The sequence below is a fragment of the Kryptolebias marmoratus genome, linkage group LG15, assembly GCF_001649575.2.
Source record: "Kryptolebias marmoratus isolate JLee-2015 linkage group LG15, ASM164957v2, whole genome shotgun sequence".
Taxonomy (NCBI): Eukaryota; Metazoa; Chordata; class Actinopteri; order Cyprinodontiformes; family Rivulidae; genus Kryptolebias; species Kryptolebias marmoratus.
The window spans coordinates 21,197,739-21,221,689 of NC_051444.1; the positions used below are offsets into that span (position 1 = coordinate 21,197,739).

Sequence of the window (23,951 nt, forward strand, 5' to 3'; positions counted from 1 at the left end):
TTTATTGGTATAACTTGATCTCTTACCTGAAGATGGTGAGGAGGGATGTGGGCTGTCATCTTGAATGCTCCCTGTCTGGGAGTGTCCTCCCCCAGCGCCACTCTCCTCTGTCACATTGGATGAACCAGGGGTGGTGGAGCGGCTGATGGACTGGGACTCGGGATCACTGGCTGAACCACGGCGTTCATCCAGTCCTTGCTGATTTGCTTCATCATTGCCTCTTCTGTCTTTACCATGTATTCGGGAATGAACAATCATTTGATGGTATGTTCTGAAGATGCGGCCGCAGTCAGGGCACTCAGAGGGCTTGTCCTTCAGGCTTGACAGATTGGAAAGGCTGTAGTCAATGTTGGAGCTTCCTAAGCCTGCCAAAGCTCCAGGGACCTCAGCGCTACCATGATGTGGCATGAGATCACGATGACTTTCAAAGCCTCTTCCATCCTCTTTCATTGGTATTATGACTCCACTAGAGGACTTAGATACCTGTAAGCCTTCAGAGAGCTGCTTTTGCTTAGAGCTATCACTGGCAGGGATCAAAGAGTAGTCTTGTTTGTCCTTTGAATAGGAAGCCAAGACCCCTGCACTCATCTCATCATCCTGCCCTGGAGTTATATGGGGTTGGTGCTGCTGTTGATCTTTAGGCATGAAAGCCCTGTCCATAGCCATACCACGTGCCATTATCTGCCAGGCTTGGTAGCTGTTAAGAGAATCCATTTCTGCTACTTTAGCAGCAGCCTGGAGGCGCTCCATACAGCTGGATTTGAGGGGTGGCACAAGATTGAGACAACCAAGGAGTGAGCGCTTTTCATTTTCACCCAGCCCGTGACCCATACTTCCAGCCATTGGTCCTAGCAGTTTTCCTAACATCTCCTTTTCTTTCATGACAATCCCTGCTTTAGCCAACATCTGGTGCTGCTCATTGAGGCCTTGTTTGTCTGGTGAAAGAAAACCTCCTTGAAGACAGGAGATATAGCGAGAATATAGATTGGCGTGAGCTTCTTGAGCAAGACTGCTCATGCTATTGATTGCAGCCATGTCCTGCTCACTGGGCTGGGGTGGCTTGCTTTTGATGGCCAGCTTGTTCAGATGCACCTTCATATGGTTCTTCAGGAACCAGGGTTCCTTGAAGCGTCGGCCACAGATTTGGCAGCAGTGTTCAAAAGAATCCTTGTGCTTTCGCATGTGACCCTTGAGGAACCAAGCTTGGCTGAACACCTGGCCACACACGTCACAGCGAAATTCAGTAGCAGCCTGCGTGCCTCCAGCTCCACCACCACCCTGTCCCTGTGTAGTTTCAGCTGTGATGTGGGCTTTCTCAACATGACTTATCAGATCCTCTTCATGGGAGGCAGCAAATTCACACAAAGTACATTTGTAGGGCTTGTGGAGAATGCGAATGTGGCGGTCCAGTTCTTCACGCTTCTTGAACTTCCCTTTGCAGAAGGTACAGCGGAAACCTGTAGCTGGGTTCAGGGATGGTTCATCTTGACTGGCTGACTTTGGTGAAGAAGAGGGCTGTGAGAGTGTTTCTGGAGTTGCAAGGCCAGATGGGGGTGGAGGGGCACAGGCTGAACCTATTAGCTGATTATGAGTGTTAGAGCTGTTATTTAGAACAAGATGGGGTGTCTGAGGTGTCTGGAGGAGACTTCCACTCCCTCTCATCTGCTTATCCCTCAATATGGCTCTCTCTTCAAGCTCATGTAGCAGCCTGTTCTCTTCTCGAACACGGCCCCGGCCCTTACCAAGATTCCCCAGCTTGTGGGTGCGGAGATGTATCTTCAAGTTACCCTTCTGAGCTGCTCTATGGTCACAGTAGGGGCACTTGAATGGCTTCTCTCCTGTGTGGGTGCGCATGTGCAGGGACAGGATGCTATTAAAGCGGAAGCGTTTGCCACACAATGGACAGGGGTACTTCCTATTCTTGCGAGCATCATCTTCAATATCATTCATTTGGGACATGATGCCCAAGTTCTGCCCATTGAGAAACTGCTGAAGGTCAACACGTCCGTTCAGCCCACTTAGTGCCCCTGCATCAATATCTCGGTTGAGCTGATTGGCTAGTAGGGCCATCTGACTGCTAATAGGTTGACTGGCCAGGGCTGCGTGGTGTGTCTTCTCATCCAAAGGTGTGGCTGCCTTCTCTTCAGGAATCTGTTGTGGGCGGTGTAGGTCAGGAAAGGCGTGTCCTAGCTGAGCCGTAAGCTGGTGAAGCTTCTGACTGATAGGGTACCGACCATTTAACACTGCACTGCTGAGATGGGCATCAGTGTCTGGCACCGCTGATGATAAACCAAGACATAAACTCGAGTCATCCATCCTGTGGAACCATAAATAAAGAAACCCTTTAGAAATGATTCAGTTAGTTGGTAACAACCCCCCCCACACACACACACACACACACAAATACACATTGCATTTTAAGCATACATTGTCATGGCAGGTTTTGTTTATCCAACCACATGTTCAGGATAAATGCACTACTTGAGTTAAGGAATCAAAACCAATATTTTGTCACCCAGTGCAAATCCAAGGTAATGTTTTTGATGCACTGATCAATATGTAAATTCCCTTGATGGCTGCTGTGACACCTTTTGTTTTTTTTCAAAATGTAAAACCATATTTATTTGAATAATTACTTTGTAAACACGCGGAGCAGTGTATAATTAATCTACTTGGACCCATCCTATCAAAATTTCTTCAATTACACGCCTTAATGAAATAGAGCAACTTCATTGTTGAGAACCCACCTCAATGCTACAGTTATGGTATTACAATAGCACTTAACACCAAAGAGTTACTCCAGTGTATACAACATTCTTATCTTGGCGTCATGACACTTGTTGTGGCATAATAATCCTTTTCACAGCAATACTACATTTGATGTGAATCTCTATGCTTTCTATTTGCACAATCTTCTCTCTGACTGCCTTTTCTCTACCTGACTGTTTTACACTCAGTTTCCAGGACGGGCAAAATAAAAGTTAAAAATATAACTGGCTGTGTTGAATTATACATAATTGAGAAAAAAATAAAAATAAAAACATGAGCAAGAGCACTGTAAAGTTTGAGAGGATTCAGAAGAAAGCTGTAACTTGTTTCATGTGTTGGTTTATTAGTGGGACTACTCAAAGTATTATGGATTGAGTAACATATTTTAGACTGAGCTACAAAATTTTACAAGAGGTGGAACATGGCCAAACTTAAAAATAAATAACTTTTTATTAGAGTCTAGATTTGGGATCTCATGTTTTTTTACTCCATTTTGGCAGACGTATCCAAACCCTGACTCCCTTTGAGTTGTTCTCTGCACTGCAGGCCACACAATTACTTTGTAGGCACTAAGTTGCTGTAATCCTACTAAAATATATTCTGCTTTTTCTTTTGTGTTGTACTGTTGTTGAAAGTGTTTTCATTCCATATGTGTAACATGAGTGGATAAATAATTAAAAAAAGAACAACACTGGTTTTAATGCAGATCCATCTGCTCTCCAGATGGAGAGGTATAAAGATCTATTCGCACATTTCCTGGCTGCTTACAGGGGTCAAACCCTCAGAAACAATAACCATTGTTCTGCTTTGGTCAACAAAATATTGTATAATATCTCATTAAGCTGATTAGTATGCTGCTTGGTAACAGTGGCTGCCACTGGGCTAAAGTTTATGATTACAATCATCAAAAAAATCCTTTCATAGCAGCAGAACTAGGATCAGGTAAGTTTGCTCTGTAGGAAAATAAATGAATAAATAAATGGAAAGAAAACCAGTCGATGAAGTCTAGCATCAGTAGGACACACCCACATTAAAGATGTTCAAATATGTTCAGTGTGCACTCTAAAGACACAAAGGGCATCTTACATGGCAAAACCATGTTTTTTTTTTCTTTGTTGCCACCTACTTTATATTTCTGAAGAATGGTAAACTCTACATTTGATGTCTCGCTCATTTGAAAATATTCTCTCTTTTCCTCTCCCTCCCCTCAGTGGGAGGTTAGAAGACATAAGCAGTCCCTGTTCTTGTAGTCACTGGCCCCTCCAACACACTGTTGATGGTGGATTCTTATCTTGAGGACATGAATTACTTACTGTGACCAGTTTCCACTTGTGTGTAAAGGAATGTGACACTTGTGGGCTGCCCTTTGAATTCTTCTTATTTCTCCCCACAAGTATCATAAAGCAATTCAACTGAATTCATCAAGAATATAATGGGTATGCTATGTTCTGACAGCTTATGTGTAACAGTCAGATATGCTTCTTTCAAAGGCTGCTTAAATTTACAACAGATCTTCTGATTGTATTCTCCTTCTCATGTGACTTGAATCATGCCTTACTTATCTTAGGAATAAATCTTTCTAAAAGCCTAATAATAATGTGCTCTGTATATACATTCACTCGCACATTCACACACATACACTCATTTATAAATGTATATATATATATATATATATATATATATATATATATATATATATATATATATATACAGTGAATCTTTCATGTAGAATTGTATTTCCGTTACACGCTAGCTTCAATCATCAGACGTGCATATATTGGAGAAGACCTTATTTGAATGGGCCCGTTTTTCAGAAGCTGCTGCCTTTTGGAATCAAAATCTGTGATTTAAACTAGGTTGATGAGCTGTTGCTCATTTGGGGAGATAGCAGCTTGCCCTTTTCTTCAATTTGATTTCTGCCTTTATCTTTAACATATAACAAAGGCAGATAGACAATGGAATAATGTGAAATGAACTGACGAATCCAGTTTGTGTGCATTTTTTTTTATAAACGTATCCTGACTGACGAGCGTATGCAAATGAGGCACATTAATATGCTTGCCTTGCTCCCGAGTCATTTTATATTTTTTCCCCTGATTAAAAAGGACATTTCTTATGTGACATCCCCCTCTGCTCACATCAACACACACATGTGAGGGAATATGAGGGTGGTGTGCAGGAACACATAGACACACAGGAAAAGACATGCACTTTTGACTACAGACAACAATTCAATATGCGAATGCCCTCTAAAAGACACACTGAGTGGGCTGGAACTCAAACAGAACTCTTATTCTACCGTGACAATATTCTAACTGTATTTCTTTCAAGTCTTTAAAGGATAGCCAACAGATGTATAGATGAACAAAAGTTTATGTAATAATATCAAATAGCATTGTGCTGTGAAAGAAAAATAGCTAAGGTTGGTTGAGTTCTTACCAGTCATTTTAAGAAGCAATTCAGGACCCCGTTCTCTCCAAATTATCTCACTGTTTTTGGTAGGCTGCAGAGTCTGCGTACTCTGTTAGAACAACAGCTGCACGCTGTACTTTTATAGTGGTATGTTGTCTGCCGTTATTCTAACCTGTATACACCTTATCATTTCCTGGCATGTGCAGCATTGCTGCTTCATTAAAACTATTGGCTCCTCTGATACTTCTAAAACCACAAAGACTTCCTTTAGCATTTTCTCACGATGGCGTCGTTGTTGTCTTTATAGTTTGTGGTTTAATATTCAGCAGAGCACTACATGCACCCGTAAACACACTAAATCCTCTGCACATTTATACATGCAGAGAAAGTGATTTCACTTGGTTTTTCTTCAATCCTCAGCTTAATTATGAGTGGTATCTGAAACACAATGGAAGTGTATTTCAGGCACCATTTGAATGTGCTCAGTTCATTTCTCTTATCAATAGTAGCATGCATCATAAATGCATATGGGATTTAAATGTGCTCCTCTCTAACTGTAACCATTTAATTTGTTGTACATGAAAGACAGTTTCAGTATTAGAATTTGTGACGACCTATTATATGTTGATTATATATATATATATATATATATATATATATATATATATATATATATGTGTGTGTGTGTGTGTGTGTGTAATTTGAAAGTACTTGATGCTGTAGTCAGGCAGTAGTTTTTGTCATAAAACTTTTCTTTGACATTTAAGACAAGGATGGGTGAGGGTGGGGGTCACAAAAAAGGATCGAAAAGCCATTAGTTGGACTTTACTCTGTTATTTTGGCATGCATCGACACAAATCCCATCAACCTATCACAATGCAATACCTCATTAGGTCCTCATGAACAAATTTATTGCATTAAACAAATCAATCATTCACAATATGCTGAATTCAATCATTTTTGCACCAAATCATTAATGACACAAGGGGGTTGCGGCACCAGCATTCTGATGTTGAAGGGACAATGTGGGTATTTGCCATATGTTGCATGTGCTGAGATTAGAATGCTAAATATTGAGTGATTAGACAAGCATCGGGGACATTCAGATTCATTAAAAAGCTGTAAGTGTGTTTTCAAAGCACAAAAAAAACTTCCTCATCATTTCAAAGATCAATTATATCTGAGCAAAAGTTGGTTTGGTTAAAGTTAGTCCTTTGGTAGTTAGAAACATACCAAGTATGAGTTTCTTCTCCAACTTGTGTTTTGTTCTATTGCAGGTGGTCCTTACAAGACGTCTAATTAATCCAATAAAAAAGCTGCCTTGTTTTCCTTCCTCTCTCTCGCACTTTGACTTCACTGCATTATTACTTTCTGTAATGAGGTGAAAACACTCGGCTCTGAACTGCACATGGAAAATAGTGACACAATACCTGCCAGATTCAATCCAAACTCTATCCCTCTCCTTGAGCCTCTTGATCAAAACCAACAACACTGCACTATAAAGAAAATGTGGTGTTAAAAATGACTGGACAGTTCTGTTTTAAAGGGGACAAGGTAAGTCTTAAGGCATTTCAAAGGTCCGATTTTATCCATATTATAAGTATTATTAGGGTATGGTGGCTTATTTTAATGCAAATAGATGATAAATTCTAATAAAGAACATTTAAAAACAAATTATGAATACGAGTAAAATGAGTTATTTTTTCCTCAAATCACTGTAGCCTGAAATAAATTTGAGTTTTAACCAATTGGTCATACTAATATGTTATTTTCAACTCAGCACAAATCAATGTTTGGTTAAGAAGGTTTCCATTTTCACACACTGGCTACCACTGTGTTGTAACTTTTTTGATTCAAAAGCAATTGGGAATTAATTATTGCTGTAGTTGCCCCAACAGTCAAGGTGGACCAGGAGCATCACTCTCCAGTGCTTGCTTATGAACAAAGAACAGAAATTACATATGGAGGCTGGAATAAAGGTGGGGGAAACCCAAGCCTGGGTTGAGAACAACCTAGGGATTGTTGTGTTTTACTTTCTTCTTTTCATACATTTTGTCTTGACCTTTTTTGTTACTGTTCTCCTTTTTTATTCATTAAAAAATACTTGTTAAAGTTTAGGATAAAAAAAATAGTTGGTGAAGGTTAAAAAGATCACAATAGTTTGAAAAAATACACAAAAAAGATATTTTGGCTAACATAGTTTGAACTATGTTCAGTAATGAACGCTATCAAACAAAAAAACAATCTACCTAATTTTATAAGCTATGTATGGAACATGGACACTCAACTTTGGCACAAAAAACTCACAACGCATCTGGTAGTTGCAGCTGTCCAAGAAAAGATTATTCTAGCCTTACTGTCAAATTTGTTGCTTGAGACAGGTACACAAAAAAGACAACAGTATTTCTTTTTTATTTCATGAACAAATGAACTCCAACAACTAAAAAGCCAATATAAAAGTGGATAGAAGTTGATAAAAGTGGAAATCACAATCTTAGCTTATCATAAATACAGAGAAAATAACAGTGAGGTTTTGACAAGAGCACAGACTCAATAGATCTGTGACAAGTATGAATGAACAGGAGCCTCTGCTTTTCCTTCTTCTTCATGAACAATGTATCATTGAGGGCTGTTTAAGAGGTCCTGTCAACAGGTAGTTCAACTTTCAGCTCATCCCCACTGATCAGTTGGAGCCCTCCTGACAGCGAGAAAAGAAAGACACCGGGAGGGAGCGAGGGAGGGGAAAAAGAAAAATGTTGTGGGTCTTTTTATCCGTCCGTCGCTCTGACAGCCTTGCAGGGGATGCCAAGGGAGGAAGATCAATGCAGGACAAGCGGATTCCCACAGTTCATTGTTCCAGGCCAGCCAAATCATCTTCCCAAGACGGCTGGGAGCTCAAAGCTTCCCTTTATGATAACCATCCCTGGTATTATTTCCACTATGATGATGATGACCTGCAGATGTCTCTGTTTCTCTGTGTGTGTATGATGGTGTGTGTGTGTGTGCATGTACATCTGCGAACACCTCTCCCCTCCTGAGTGCACTACAATAGAGGTCACAGTAGCATAGTCAGACCCCTGCAGCGGTGAATAAAGCGGAGTGACGAACACAGGATTAACAGTGTCAAACATTTGTTAAGCAGACTGACTCCATTTAGTGAAGTAACTGTAAAAAAGAACAAAAATAATAATATTACATAGTAATTGGCATGTATGCCAACTTGAAAATTGGACTGCATACCACTGCAGCTTGTTTCTTTTTTTGATGCCTTTGTTTCAATTCTACATGGATTTAATTGTATTTCTATTTCACTTTCAAAGACCCTCAGATTAAGGCCCCTTTCACACTGGATAATGACCTTGCTGTGCTTTCAGCAACCTCCACAACCTATGAGAATGTGGCTAGATCACAAGAAATCTGGAAAGCCCTCTTCAGTGCAAAGGCAGTCATGATGCTGCTTTGCTATTAGTACGTGCTAAATAAGATTTTCTTGCTTATTTCTATATCCCTGGAATAATTTTCTTAGCCCTCACCAAGCTCTGTATGTCAGCAGCAGGTTCCCATGACAATACTGCTAAGTACGCCTATGATCGCCCCAGGCCATTTTTTGGCTTGAATCTCTTGGACAGCGTCAGTATGCAGCTAAGCGCTGGAAGATCAGGCCATGCTAACATAACTCTACTGCCATGGATATCATGTCTGCAACTTTGTCACAATCACAGTTGTAGCCTGAGCAAGAAGCCAGCGTGGCAAGTTCAGCTTCAGAATCTCGACAACTAAGTCTATAACTAAGCCACCATCCTCCCTCAAGCCTTACCAGGACTCCAGTGTTCTGCCACCAGAAAGATAAATCTTGCTGTGGAAGTTATGCTAAAAAAAAAATGCTCAAAACGCTTTTCAAACATACATGTCACCCATCACGTAGAGCTCACTGTGTTTTCAATATGCTTCTGGAAAACTTATGGCTGGCTTATTTCTTTACTTTTCATCAGTTTGTGTGATAGTTGGAATGCAGTTCACAGACTGATTTGGTCTCTAACTTATAGTCAAAATGTGGTCCTTTAGTTTTCTTATGTACCTATGCAGTTTGTTTGTGTGTTTGCATGTGTTTCTGGTGACTAAGCTCTACTTCCTGTCAAATCAGTCAGAAAAAAGGCCACAACTCTGCAAATCAGTGTGTGGAGAGTTGCACAAGTTACACACTGGCCCTGGCAGTGTGAAATGTTCACACATGGTTAAATTATTGTAAGAAAGATACCAGAGGGACATAGACCATGACGTATCTGTCAAAGTTTACATCACTGGTCGGTCTCAGAACTGCGGATCAGCAACACACATTTTGGTGATGCACTTTGATGACTTGTGAGATTAAAGACTGAGATAAATGCAAAGTTGAGTTTTGTTCTACTCTGATTTTTTTAAGTGACGGAGGAAAGAGAGAGACAAACAGAAAGAGAAAAGTAGCTGAATGTCAATACGCCCTAAATAACAGAATATCAGAAATAATTGCTGTTTTCTTCCACTCATGCTGGGCGCTTTCTGGTAGAGTTTTGCATAATGACTCTAGTCAAGGAGGGGGTGGCTGTGGAGGTAATAGTGGTGGGTGTGTGGCAGCAGAAAAGGTGGTGGTAAAGGGAGGGGTTGTTGTGACAGGTGCTGAAATCCAGCTAAGGAGGCAAGGGAGACAAAGGTTCAATTTACTAAGAGGAGACTTTAATTGTTACACAGCTAATTAAGAGAAGAAAGATTTTTTTGCACTCTCGACTATTTACTGGTAGCTGTGTGTGCATCGCTGAGAGGTAAATTGTGCCTTCAAGCCAAGTGAGTCTATAGCAAAGAGTCAGAGTGCACATTGTGTGTGTGTTAACAGACAGGATAGCTGCCGCCTCAACATACAACATATCTTTTCACAGCTTCTCTCCTGTTGGGAGTTTGGGACTTTCTCTTTCTTTTTTCAACTAAAACAAAAGTCTATGGGTAATTAGCTGCATTCATTACAGGAAGCGAGTCAGGTAATTATTTTACATCATGCTGCCGATAATTGAATGATTCTTCAATGTCTGGATGTCTGTTTGAAAGTACCCCCCCCTCCCCTACTCCTTTTCTTTGAGGAAGATAAGAGAGTCTGGATACAGGTACTGCTGCCATATGCTCTTGAATGAAAAAGCTCTTCTGTCGAAGCAAATGGGATTTTTAAATATTGAAACTGCGGCATGTCTTTTTAATATGACCGTGTTAAATCTCTCTTTATTCCATCACTTTGATAAACTCCCACTTTCCATCTTTCTCCCCTCTCATTTTTCTGCTTTCTTTTTTTGTTAATCTGAGGAGTTTTGAAAGGAACTTCTGCTCTTTCTAAGAAGAAGTTTAACTTACTTTGTAACCACACTGTCTTCTTCTTTTTTTTTTTTAAGCAGCACATTTCCTGTTTAAAAAAGCAAACAAATCTTATCAAAGCCATCAGGAAACCAAGACTTGAGTGGAAATGCTTGCAATTGTCTGCATATGTTACAATATCTCTTAGTGGTGTTTTAAGTGCTTTTGTTCTCACACACTTTCGGTGTGGCTGGTGAACGAGAGAGAAAAATAAAAGCAGCACACTCTCTGCTTTCTCTCCTTTCACTTCAAAGTTAGATACGCACAGTGATCTAATGTAGCACTTAATATAAAAGGAAAGAGAGTGAGACTGAGGGAGAGAATTTCTACTTTAAGACCAGGGTGTATTTATTACAGACTAATTGTAGCAGAGGAAGTGCTTTAGAGGGGTGTGCTCCTGGGAGAGGGTGGAGGGTCTCGGAAACATAAGAGAGCATGTTTATCTATCAAACTTTATCAGAAAACAAAGTAGTGACTGCTCTTAAGATTAGAGATGGGGTTCAACGGAATGGAGAGGGATGAAAAGGTTTACAGAGAGAAACAGAAGAAATGAAAGAGTGATGAAGAGAATGAGAGCAAAGAGAGATGCCAGGGAAGCACCGTTTGCATTGATGCCAGTGACGCAGAGAGGAGCAGCCATGATTAAAGCAGGAAGTTGGGTGAAACTCCAGAGGAACATTTTTTTCTTTATGCCTTTTTTAAAGAGGCTTTTTTGTTAACTTGGCAACTAAACAATTTGGTATATGAACAAACATATTATGCAAAAATAAACTAAACAAAATATGCATAGGTACCTCAAAGCTCATCAAATGTTTCAATAAACTTGGGTTTTTTCACAAAAGCCAATTTTAACACCAAAGTGAAGAAATGAGATTGGGATTTAGAACATTTCAGTCTTGATTTGGAGTCAGATATGGCCATGATTGGTGCAAAAGTGAACTCGGAGTGCAGTGGAGTCTTGATACGTATTTAATGTAAAGCTTTATATGAGTGAACTTCCAGGGTCGGAAAGGTCCGCACATTAAAAGAAATAAATGGGTGAGGGCAGTTATTTAATCTCTAGATAAAGGTTTGGGAGGTTCCCTGTCTTCACATGTAATATCATCAACAATGCAACATAATCATTAAGGAGAGAATAATATACATATGCATGTGGTAAATTAAAAAAAAACAAACATTAATTTTGTTAAATTTCTTTTCTTTTTTTTGCCATTTCTAATAAAACACATCAACATTTAAAAAAAAGGACTACCACAGTTGCAAAAAAACATGTTTGTCCTCCAAATCTACATTGCAAAACCAAAACAACAACAACGACAAAATTATTTCCTGCTTTTCTGAGGACAAAAAAATTCCCTCCCCACTGTCATTTACATGAAGAGAAGTCACTGAAAGTATCACATTTATTAATAACTGTTATTTAATATTTTATTTTTAATATGTGTTGCATTTTGAAAACTTTTTGCATTGCATTTTAAAGGTTACTTTAAAAACAAGGTTACACACACACACCCTATGTGTGTGTGGCTAAAATAAAGTACTGTTGCTTAAATAACTAAGTATTACTGTGTTATCGATCCACTGTATTTTGTAGGTAATAGTTTCTTTAGCAATGTTTACACATACAATTTCATCTGTCGAGATACCGTGTTGATAAAACACGTGCTGTTGCTCCATGTGTTTTTCACTGCCTTTTACATTTCTGAATACAATATTTTTAATACGCATGTCTTGTGTTGTCACAAATTTCATACAGTTTCAGTGTCTTTTACACATTCTGGCTGTAGGTTTCTTTCTTTCTCTCGTTATTGTTCTTTTGTTTTCTATGTTTGCACAGTTTTCTTACATTCTTTTTTTTTTTTTTTTTTTTTTGGGGGGGGGGGGCTTTTGATATACCTTTATTTATAACCTCCCCCTGCTAATACACATATCTTGGTAACAACACTGACCGACACTTGTCATTGGTCACAAGTCACACAACTTTGCACTATAGTTTAAATTTGTACATTGTCATGCCTCTATTATCAGTTAGTGACCACATAACATGTAGAGACTACTCACAAAATGACTGCACACTAAGTCCTTTGTACCTTGTTTTAAATTTTAACAGTAAAATCCAAACACTATAATAAATTTAAAAGAATGTGAAACAAGCATTTTCCTTTTACATACTTCTATATAATTTTAGGAGCTCTAGCTAAATCGTTACACAGTTACAGTGTGCAGTGTCTCCATGTCTGTCACTGTGTCCCAGGATATCTCTTGTCTGTCTACACTGGAGCCTGCAGCTTGGAGCTGCCTGTTTGATACTTTTTTTTTTTTTTTTCTCATTCTATTTTGCCCTGCCTGACCTTCAGCACTGTCACCAACTTATCTTTCACAACAAAGGCTACAAGACACACTCTCATTAAGAACACATACACATACATATTTTTGTCCGTCTGTGCTCTGCTGAAGGGCTAAGTTCATTAAAGCTGTGAATGTTTATTTTTAAATACAAGCTCTCAGTTGTACAGGGTATGAGTATGTGAAGTGGCTTTTATTTTTAATTCAGAATTATATGAGGATATTTTCAAGTAACTGACCAACCAGACAAACACACATGTATGCTGTGTGGCTTTTCTCTGCACAACCTAAAAGACTCTTTCTATGTTGCTAAAATCTAAACAGCTGTGGTTGTTGGGGAGGGGTCGTTTGTATTTTTAAGATACACTGCACATTAATGTCTAAGTGGTTGCTAGGGGTGACTTGGACCTTGCAGCTTTTATTGTTTATGATGGAAATAGCTTGAGATCTAGAGAAGCATTAAGAAAAAGCCTGACACCAGCAATCTGGCCATGACAAGCTTGAGTTAAACTGCTGTGGCTGCTGCTTGACGCGGAGCCGAAGAGGTTGCGTCAGTTTCCCACAAGTTCCTCAATGCGCAGAAGCACACGGAAGCGCTGCATCTCCTCCATGGGATCCGGAGCAGCCTTGGGGTGTTAGATTTGGGCAGTGGTGGTGGTGAAGACGGGATGTTGGTGGTTAGAATGTGCGTGCCCTCTGCCGTCTCCCATCACCGCAAACCACCCTTCCCCCCTCCACCCTCCCTGCCTTCTCTCAGCCCCACCATGCTCCTTCCATGCCTCTCCATATTTTCTCCCCCTGCATCTGATTAAGTTAACAATGTGGTGTTATTTGCATGCTGATTTTTCAGACCCCACCACCCCACCTACTCTCTCTCTCAATTCTCTGACAAACAAGAGAGGCAGGATCAGAGTAATGTGATAGCACAGCAGCCAGCCAACGCAATCTGCCTCAAAGACCAGGTGTTCACAATCCACCTCCCTCTTAATTCCTGCCTCCATCATTTCTCTTGTTTTTATTCCTGTTATTCTTCCCTTCTATTCCCTACCCCAGTTCCTCTCCTCCGTCTCCTCTCATCTATCCCTGGTGTGTTTATAAGGTTGTATTATAATCAAATCTAGAGCAAGGGAGGCCTGTCTTTTTTTATTAATTATAGGCCACAGCTGATGTGAATGTATTCCAAAAGCATCTTCAAAATAGGTCGGCGGTACAGTTTGCTATTCTTATCACATTTAAATGTCAACATGGTGCAAAGCCCTACAAATTAGTTCAGGCAGGCTTCAACCCCCATTTAACATTTAAAGCGCCATTCTGCAGGGCTCAAAGAGCGATTTAAATCAGTTTACACACATACGCATATGTACAGATATAGCACTTTGTCTTTCAAACTTCTCGTTTCAACACAGACATTAAACTGCCAACCTTTTTGTCGGAGAGAATTCAATTCACGGCCTGGATGGGGCAGCAGAATAACAGAGCAAAAGAGAGATACAAAGCAACAGAAACAATGCATTAGCTTTTATGAATTATAAATTTGATTGTTGTTTCATACAGAAAAGACTCTGGTCTTCAGCATCTTTGAATAAATAGGTTGTCCGGATGAAAACATCAGAAAGCACAAACTTTTGCTTGAATTGCAGCCTATGGTAAACAAAAACAACGATCTGAAATATGTGTCTTTATGTGTGGTGCCAAACAACCCCTGTAGAACAGCAAACACAATGGAGGTCTAGCTCTGTTGTTCTACATGTCGGTGGCTGGGCATACCAAACAGAGTTCACCAGTCCCACCACACAGATACGCACACACAAACAGGCAAATCTATTGATACAAACATAATCAACAAATTGGAATCACGTACAATCCTCCATAAAACAGTCCACATTAATATCCTCAAAATTCTGCCTTATTCAATACAACATCTGAGAAGGCTTGCGGTGAATTGCAATTCTGGCCTATCAACTGTGACAAAAGGTCCTGATTGAAGGAACACAGTATTACTGAAGTTGAGAACTGTGGCTTGAATCTGAGTAATAAAAGACAACTCTCTAGACTTTTTTGATGTAGTTTTTATGTAGCACTAAAACAACAATCCAAGAAGAAGCCTTATTAGAACCTTGTCCTAATAAATTTCAACTGTTTTGAAAGTAGAAAAAAAATAGATATACAAATATTTAAATCAATGAATTATTCACATTAAAAATTGCAAGATTAACAATTACATTTGACATGAATTTAACCTTTACTGTGCATTGAGTTGTCTTGATGTTAAGCATATGAAATATGACTTTGTACCCCCTCTTTCTCCCATCTCTACAAGCACAAGTAAGAGACCTCACGTCAAAGAAGGGTTAGTACTCTGCCTTAAGCAAAAGTTGGCCTTGTCAAGCTGTTTTATGCCATTGAGATGTGGGATTAGCTACTTGCCCAGAGACATGTACCCAAGAACAAAGCAATGAGAATGTTATGAGACATGGTTTGAATCATTACACTGTTGACCCTAGTTGTTGTAATGACTCCATGGATGTCTAGGAGGGACGGACTCATGGAGAAAAAAAAAAAAAAAAGCAGGCAAAGATAGATATAGATAAGAGAGAGGATTACATGAGTCCCAAGAAGAATATTGTGAAAATTTAAGAAGCCTAAATGGTGATCCACAACACTAATACAGTCTTCTATTGAGTTAAGTCCATATTAGTTATTTATTAGTCTTTTGTTACACTATATACGACTTTACGAAGCCTAATGTGAGAACAAGAGCCAGTGTAGGGGTCACCGAGAGATTGAGTATCAGCTTCCAATTGCTCTCTTACATCAGCATAAGTAACTGAATCCAAAGAGTTAACTAGCTTACAAGAGACCCAATGCCGCTGACTGGCTTTCATCTACCTCTAGGCTTGACTATGACTCCTTCCCATCCAACCCAAATGCTCTATGGGTGTGCCTAATGTGGACTCACTGAAATGTCAAAGCATTATATATCCTTTTACGCACAGAGTGGCCCCTAAGGGTTTAATTGACTATGCTGTAAAGTGAGTTCGAGAGCCACGAGAGAGTGCGATGAAGATGAATATGTTTCATTAGAGGGCAAACAGAGCCTGATGGCTGGAATTGGCTTTGACGGAGAAAGAAAAGTCTGACACAGATGAAAAATACATTTATTCATTCAGGCCCCACAATGAAACATACAAACATGGTTGTCCACTTCTTGGCTTATTACTTTGAGTGAACTTAGTGGGTTAGTAATTCACATTTACATGTGTTTCTCTCTTGTTTCTGTTTCCTTCTCTCCTGGTCGGTTCTTTTTATTCTCTGAACCAAACAAAAAAGACACAAGTTTCCTACAACTGCCTGGTGATTTCAAAAACTCATCAAAAAAGAACAGAAAACAGAGAAGAAAATAGGCCCCACCACTATCCTGCAGCCTTCGTTTACCAATTATACTGAGTACCTGCTGACAGGTGGGTTGTCACAGCGTCTGCTTAGCCACCCTGCTTCCCTCATCTTCCCCTCTTCAGCATCCCATCATGTTCCATCCCACTCTGTTACAGTTTATCACATGCACGCAAACACAAAGATCACTGCATCTCCAGGCAAAAGGTTCAGACAAAAGCAAAGTAGGATAAAGAGCAAGACAGTTTGGCATTTGGCCTCGAGTCCTAAACTTTGATTTAGAAAACTTTAAAGGATGACTCAAAGAAAGGCAGCTGGTTCTTTGCAAGAGTTCTTGAGGATTGCCAGTTACTCACTTTTGAATCAAAGACACATTTATTTCACTGTTATCTTAAACCAATTCAATAAAATTGAAATGATGAAAAAAATGAACACTATTATGCAAATTCATCTTGCTGAAAAAAATATAGTAAACTGGTAAAAAAGTTACTTAAAAGTCTTCCCTCATTTTTTTTACTTTTTGTGTTCATGTCCAATTGTCTCCCTTTGCTGATACACTGCGGGGAGGTTTAACATCTCCCCGCCCTCAACTCCCCACCACCCGCTACTCATTTCTCTCTGTCCTGCCATTTCAGAAGCTCAGCCAGCCAACAAACACGACTGAGACAAAACATAACCATAATGGCTCATTAAAGGGAATGGAGACGACTTAGCAAAACAAAGCAACCTTCACTGGGCTGTCACCGAAACTCCTGTGGTGGTACGTCCAAACTAGAGCTGGTGACAAAGAGGCAAAAATGTCTTCCTCCCACCGAAACTTGCAGTTTGGAGTGTTTTGACTGCACTCGATGTGTCTCTATTTGTTCTTTGACACATCTAATGTGCTCTCGGCAGAATGACAGGCCACTGTGCTCCAGAGAGAGGAGAAACGTGTGTGTTCACCTTGTTTTTTTGTTATCCTCTGTCTTACACAGAAGGTACCATTTAAAAGATGTGTCACAGGAACTGTACATCTGCAAAAACATTCTGTTCCTGCAGGGATGTGTTATGTTCAAGGTATATCAAGATTAAGGCCTCTGTTGCCTCACACTTGAGTAAAGAACTTGGGAATATGGTTACAGCTAGTTCTTTGATTTAGAATTAAGATTTATGTTAAAAACATAAATCAAACTTTACAATGCTGTTAATCCACAATGAGTTTCAAGAACAGCTTTAGTGCATCTTATCAGACATTCTTGTTAAGTTGGAGATCCCCATTATGAATGAGCTTTATTTTGCAAAAATATATACTGTGTTTGAGTCAATAAATGCAGAGCTGAAGTGGGATGTGTAAATGATGTAGCAGAAAATCCAAGAAACCATTACATTCTCACTCTGTCACTTACTGTACAAAAACTCAACCTTACTTTTAAATACAAACATAGCAACAGTTTTCTAACGCATGGCTTGGTTAGGACTAGGGCACAGGAAATTGTCTTTGCAATGTAGTAAATAGCAGGGAATATCCTACTTGGCAAGTACTAAAAGCATAGCAGCATTGTGGTTGCCTTCGAACCAAAGGAAAAAAGTAATAATTGCCAAATTCACCATGATCCAGTCATGTTCTAGTATGTTCTGTAGGTCATGGAAAGTTTAGTGAGCTTAGTTTGAAGGAGGCCTAACTAAGAGTTGTTGCCTAAATCTAAAACCCAATAAGTGAGTAAAGGGTCTTGTAAAGGGGTGTGCAAACTTTATAGACAAAGGAAAATAAAATGCATCTGTCTCAAGGTGGTCTTGGGACTTTTGGCCCACCCTCCTTAAATAATCTTTGGAGCACTTTGATGTTTGTTAGCAAGTAAACACACTAGAACAATGGGACATCTAAAAACAGTTCTATGACCCCTTATAGCCTTTATGAGATAACTTTCTTTTCTTTTTTTAAGTAGTTAGAATCATAAAAAAACTAAAATGAATTGTGCATTCTGTAAATTATCATTTTAACCTCCACTCTACTGAAGCTCTTCAGCTTTTAAAATTTATTCTTCACATTTCTTTCCTGACTAAATATACCTTGTGCAGCTAATCCCACAGGCTGCCACTGACCTAGCACCTATTGCAGTTTGAGCACAGTCATATCTGCTTAGCAAACCGCCAGTAATTAAGGAAGGCCTGCACCATAGCTAAACCTCTCCCTGACAGTGTTGTGTCTGTGCTGCGTGGAGACAAGTCATAAGAGGCTTAAAGCTCATGTACCTGCCCCTTCACTTTGTGTATGTTTCAAGACTACATGGACATATAATTTAAAAGGTAGTTGGGGTAGTAGAATTGAATACCTTTGCAGCTTTTTTAGTCACTGTGACATCCACATCTGCTTGATCCACACTATAAATATCCTCAAATTTTCAAGAGGTCCTAAAATATGACTTCTAAATGAAGAAGGACACACACTCACACATCCTTTTCATGGAATGACCAGAAACTGAACCCAGAACTGCTAAGAAACTGGGCCAAACCATATGTCTGTGTGTGTATTTTGGGATCCGGCTAATTCATTTTGATGATAGCAATAGATAAAGACAAAAAGGGAAATATGACGAAGCAGGAACTGAGCAGACAGAGCAAAGATGTGACAGAAGGGAAGGCTGTAGGGAATACATGATCAATCCTGGTTTTATGGAGACTTTCAGGAGGGTAGAGTAATATTGAACCTCAAAAGCATCACTGTCCAGGGCAACACAGCAATAAAAAGGGAGCTTTTCTATACAAAGATGAAGTGAGGATATATAAGAGAAACAACTGACACATAAAGGTTATAAATGTAAGAAAATACAAATGGAAACAAAAAGAAAACAGCTGAGTGAATCTGAAGAAGTCAGCTGATAGTGAAAAAAACACACTAGACATTTTGTTTGTACATATATTCTTTCAGAGTAGGAACAAAATTCAAGTTCTTTTACAACTATCACAGAACAAATTAAGAAATATCCATCCATCCATCTTTTTAACCTGGTTCTCCTTTCCAGGTTGCAGGGCAGCTGGTGCCTATCTCCACTGTGTGAGAGGTGGGGTACACCCTGGACAGGCCACAAGTCCATCACTAGGCTACATAAAGACAAACAACCATTCGTTCTCTCACACCTAGGGAAAATTTAAAGATACCAGTTAACCTAACATGGATGTTTTTGGTCTGTGGGTGGAAACCAGAGTACACCCACGCGTGCAGAACATGCAAGAGGAGAACACGCAAACTCCACCCAGAAAGGCCTCAGGGCTGGTGGCAATCCTGTGATCTTCTTGCTGAGAGGCAACAGCTCTAACCGCTGCTCCACCATGCCGCAGATAAAATATATTAGAAAAGATAAATAATCTATAGCAAACATTCATCTATCCATTTTCTTTACCTGCTTTTTTCTTTCTGAGTTGTGGGTGAGCTGGTGCCTATCTCCAGCAGTCACTGTGCGAGAGGCAGGGTACACCTGGGCAGGTCGCAAGTTTATCAGCGGGTCACATGAAGACAAATGAGACAAGTAACCATTCACACTCTCACTCACACCTAGGGACAATTTAGAGTTACCAAATAACCTAACATGCATGTTTTTGGTCTGTGGGAGGAAACCAGAGTTTCGGGAAAAAAACCCACACATGCATGGGGAGAACATGCAAACTTCACACAAAAAGGCTGGAAGGCAAACCTGCGATCTTTGTGCTGTGAGGTGACGGTCCTAACCACTGCCCTGTTGTGCCGCCCATATAACAAACAATAAATATTAAATACAATCAAAATGGGAAAAATAAATTTACATGAGCATCTTTAGTTGTTGAAGTCTATTTCTCTAATCTTATATCATATAGCATTAGGCTTCTGCGTGGGAATTTAATCAGTTTAATTGAGTACTAAATCTAAATTTATACCCTGAAAAGAGTTGCGATAACATGACCTTAATTCTGCGAGTAATACCTGGAGACTCGCATTTATGATTGTGCAAAGAAAAAAATAATGATATTAGCACAGGGATTAAAACAGGACAGGCTTGTCACAGTTTTAAGTCTAACACATTCAACCTTAAATATTATCAAGCAGGTTATAAAGAATCTTTTTTTTTAACTTATCTGCTAATTACAGATAAACTGAGAAAATATATACCTGTCTTTGTCTTTTAATTGAATGATTTTTCGTTCAAATTTGTGTATTTTTATATAGAAAGGTTTCCCTAATGGTCCTGATGTACATACAAATAGAAGAATAAAGCCACAGATTAAACTAAAATCATAATAAAGTTCCTAAAATGGTCTGGTTTCCACATGAAAATAAGCATTATTGCAGGCTTATATTTTGCACTAAACCTTCCTTTAAATAACTGAGAAATATCACATGGCTTTTAATATTTTACTGTGCAAACAGTGATGCATTTTAACAACTTAATGCAACAACTAAATTGAACAAACATAAAAACTCAAAAACCCACAAGGTGGATTTGATCTAGAGATTTATATTTTATCTAATCTGTTGTCTCTGACTTGAGGTCAGCTCCACTATATAAGAAAACATAATATAATTGTCTTTCAGTTGATGAGAACTAAAAATACACAGACAATAGCTCTGAGATGAGCAGAGGCAAAAAAAGAGAGAAACTGTTTTGTCCTTCAGCTGTGTTTTCACTCCACTTTCCCACCCCATGCCAGTGATTGCAGAATAAACGGATATGTGAATTAAACCCCATTGTTTTAAAGAGATCTGCTTCTAAATTTGGGCGCCGCTCTTGTTCTCCCTCGGAGTGAAAGAATTTACCAGTTTATGTTTTTATGTTTTATTGTCCTCATCTCACTTGTCCTTCGCTGTCATCTCAGCCACATACATTTTCTGTTGCATGAATGTGTATGAGTGGTGTTTCTGTGCATGTGTCAAGGCAAGAGAAGAAGAAATACCCCCCACACCCCACCCCAACACACGCACACACACACACACACACACACACACATATAGTTCAGCCATGCGAGTTTTGCAATTAGAAAAGACACAAAAATAATTATTCTGCAGTGCAGTCAGTCGACATATCCTGAGTCGATGATGCACGGATCACGTGTTTAATAAAAAAGGTTAATCAGTTGTTAATCAGTGGATTAATAACGTGTTATTTTCTTTACAAAACCATTAATATTATGCCATAAATATTTAACACTGATAGGTCCCTTTTTTGGTGGCAGAGACAGCATGGGGGTGGGGGTGATATGTGCTTGGTGATGCAGGGCAGAGTGAGCAATATCCAGACATTAATGTGCATTAATCATGCTTTGGTGAAGACAAATAAATTCATTCATGTTTATTAATACAACCTTGGAGAAAACAATACTCTTTACATTATTCACTGAGTTATTAATAAAGCATTTATGAACAGGAGGACCACAAAGCACCGACTGCAGGGAGAAAGACGAGCAGATAAAGAGGAAAGAAATAAGAAAATGAGAACAGAGGAGGGAGGTCAGAGTCACAAAGCCAGCAGCAAAACTTGTGTGTTTAGGAAAGAAGAGGTTGTTAAGGGGGGAATGGAGTTAATGTGTGTGGGTGTGTGTGGGTGCGTGTGTGTGAATGAAGCAGAGTGAGAGCAGTTCAGCACTGGAAAGCTGGGGGTTAAACTCAGATTTTCTGCCCTCACTCTTTTTCTCCTTGACAAATTATCCTGCCCGTTTGTTAATCAAAGCAAAACAAATATTGCTTTTCATTCGCTCCATTTGTTTGAATGAACATACAGACGTTCCCAAAATACTCATTCCCAGCTCAAATGTAATTAAATTGTGCCTTTAGTGAAAACATGCAGTGGTACTCCAATTAGTTGTGTTTTTGTCGTTGGGTAAAGACGAGAATGGCAGTGGGTGCGCCCCGGGCACCTCAGTGTCCCGACGTGGAAGTGTGTCTTAGCAGGCAGGGTGGGGCTGAGGATCTAGACATTGTTTGTGTGCATAAGGCTAAGTGCAAACACAGAACAGAGGTGGTTGCAGAGTTGGTACACAATTCAGTGATCTGATAAGTCAAATCGATGAACAACACACAGGGTGGGTGCTCTTTTTTTTTTTTCTTTGTGGTTCATCTGTGTATGCATTTTTTTTTCTTTTACTGCCTTTACCCCCCTTCCATTTCTTTTCTTTGTCTTAAGCTCCAAATTGTATTTTTATTGAAGGGTTTTATGGATCGCTCAGCAAAATGTCATCCGTCAAGTTGTCGATGAATCCATCCTTTCATTTAATGATCAGCCTACCTGATATGCATTTCACATGGCTCCATATCTCCTTAATGGGAATCAATGGAAAGCAAATAATGCTGCAAGCCTTAGGATGCATGTATGATAGATGGGAGTGGTAATTTTGTGATACGTACAACTATCTTTAAGAATATGCTCTTGTGTTGTATACACCTGGATGAAGCCTGGGATAGAGACTGGCTCATGTATGAGACTGTAATCTCCTACTTGCTTTGTCTTCATAATTGGGGGTGGGGGGTGGGAGTGGGGGGACTGAGGGAACAAGACAGAAAGAAAGGAGACAGTGGAAATGACAAAAATAGAGACAGAGTGAAAAGAGACAATTAATGAAAGTTGAAGAAGAGGAGATGGAGAGATGAAGCCTTAGAAAAGGATGAAGAGAAACTGCCAAGAGAGAAGGGGCGGTGGGAGGACCGGCCACTGGACGCAGCTTCAGTTAAATAGTGATTTCATCATGTGATTTTCGGGGTGGGGTGTCTGTGGCAGCTCTAAAACACGTAACTTTTGCGAAGTGAAAATCAAATATTAAAAATGACAGGCCTTATAAGTGTGCTGAGTGAGCTCGGGTCACGGAGGGAGGGAGGCGCGGGCGGCTTGTCAGCTACTATCTGTCAGGGCGAATTAGAAACAATCAGGGCCGAGTGAAAGGGAAGGTGATTGTTATTAAGCGGCGGGGCCCTGTGAGCGGGCTCCCCAGATGTGGCCGTGCATATAAAAGAACAGGAAGCCGGCGGTTTAATTCAGGAAACTTGCCGAAGAAGGCGAGCAATGCCACAAAGGAGGTGGGGGCGAGGGGGGTGGAGAGTGGCAGTGGGTGCTGGGAGGAAGGACAGAGGATACAAGGGGGGATGGGGCTTCTTGTTGCTAATATGCTGGAAGTTACTTTGATTAGGTCTTTTGTGGAAATTTGCATTGACGTCTTTTCTTCTGGTCATCCATCGCTGTCCATATTTTACAAGGAATCACTGACAGGGAGCCCAATGATGAGGCAGAAGGGAGCAGCACAGTTGAAGTTTAGAAAAGTTTCTCGTTACACATACAAGGGCTTCTGACTCACCAAACCTCACCTCACGATTCTCCTTTTCCAATTCCTAAACTGTTATCAGTGTCAGGCTTGTTACTTCCACACACATTCTCATTACTATTTAGGTGGAAGAGCACTGATGGACACAAAAGGTTACATATAATGTGTATGTTAGGAGTCCTCCATTCTCTCTAAAACGTCTGTCTAACTATTATCAACATAGATTTCTACCAGAGATTAGGAATGATTGCGGTGCTGAATAAAATGGGAGCTGGTTGATGTGTACAATATGTTGGTCATGGGGTGGGTGGTGAGAGTTGAATGACAGGGAGTGACAACTGCCAAGAGGCTTTAGCCTCAAAGGCAGCTTGGCTGTTGTGACACTTTGATAACCA

At 39.9% G+C, this 23,951-nt stretch overlaps 1 protein-coding gene across 2 annotated transcripts in view; it reads right to left on the minus strand.

Annotated features, from left to right (window-relative positions):
- Positions 1-23,951, minus strand: part of znf536 (zinc finger protein 536) — a 196,308-nt gene that overhangs the window by 88,276 nt on the left and 84,081 nt on the right. Inside the window, exons 1-2 of one of the 2 annotated variants that reach the window (XM_017419574.3) lie at positions 5,209-5,339; positions 27-2,317 (exon numbers count right to left, since the gene is read on the minus strand). In XM_017419574.3, the coding sequence (XP_017275063.1) occupies positions 27-2,316 (2,290 nt within the window). In that variant the 5' untranslated portion in view covers position 2,317; positions 5,209-5,339. Of the gene's footprint in view, positions 1-26; positions 2,318-5,208; positions 5,340-23,951 lie in introns of those variants that run through there. The other variant, XM_037979693.1, reaches the window with a different exon arrangement.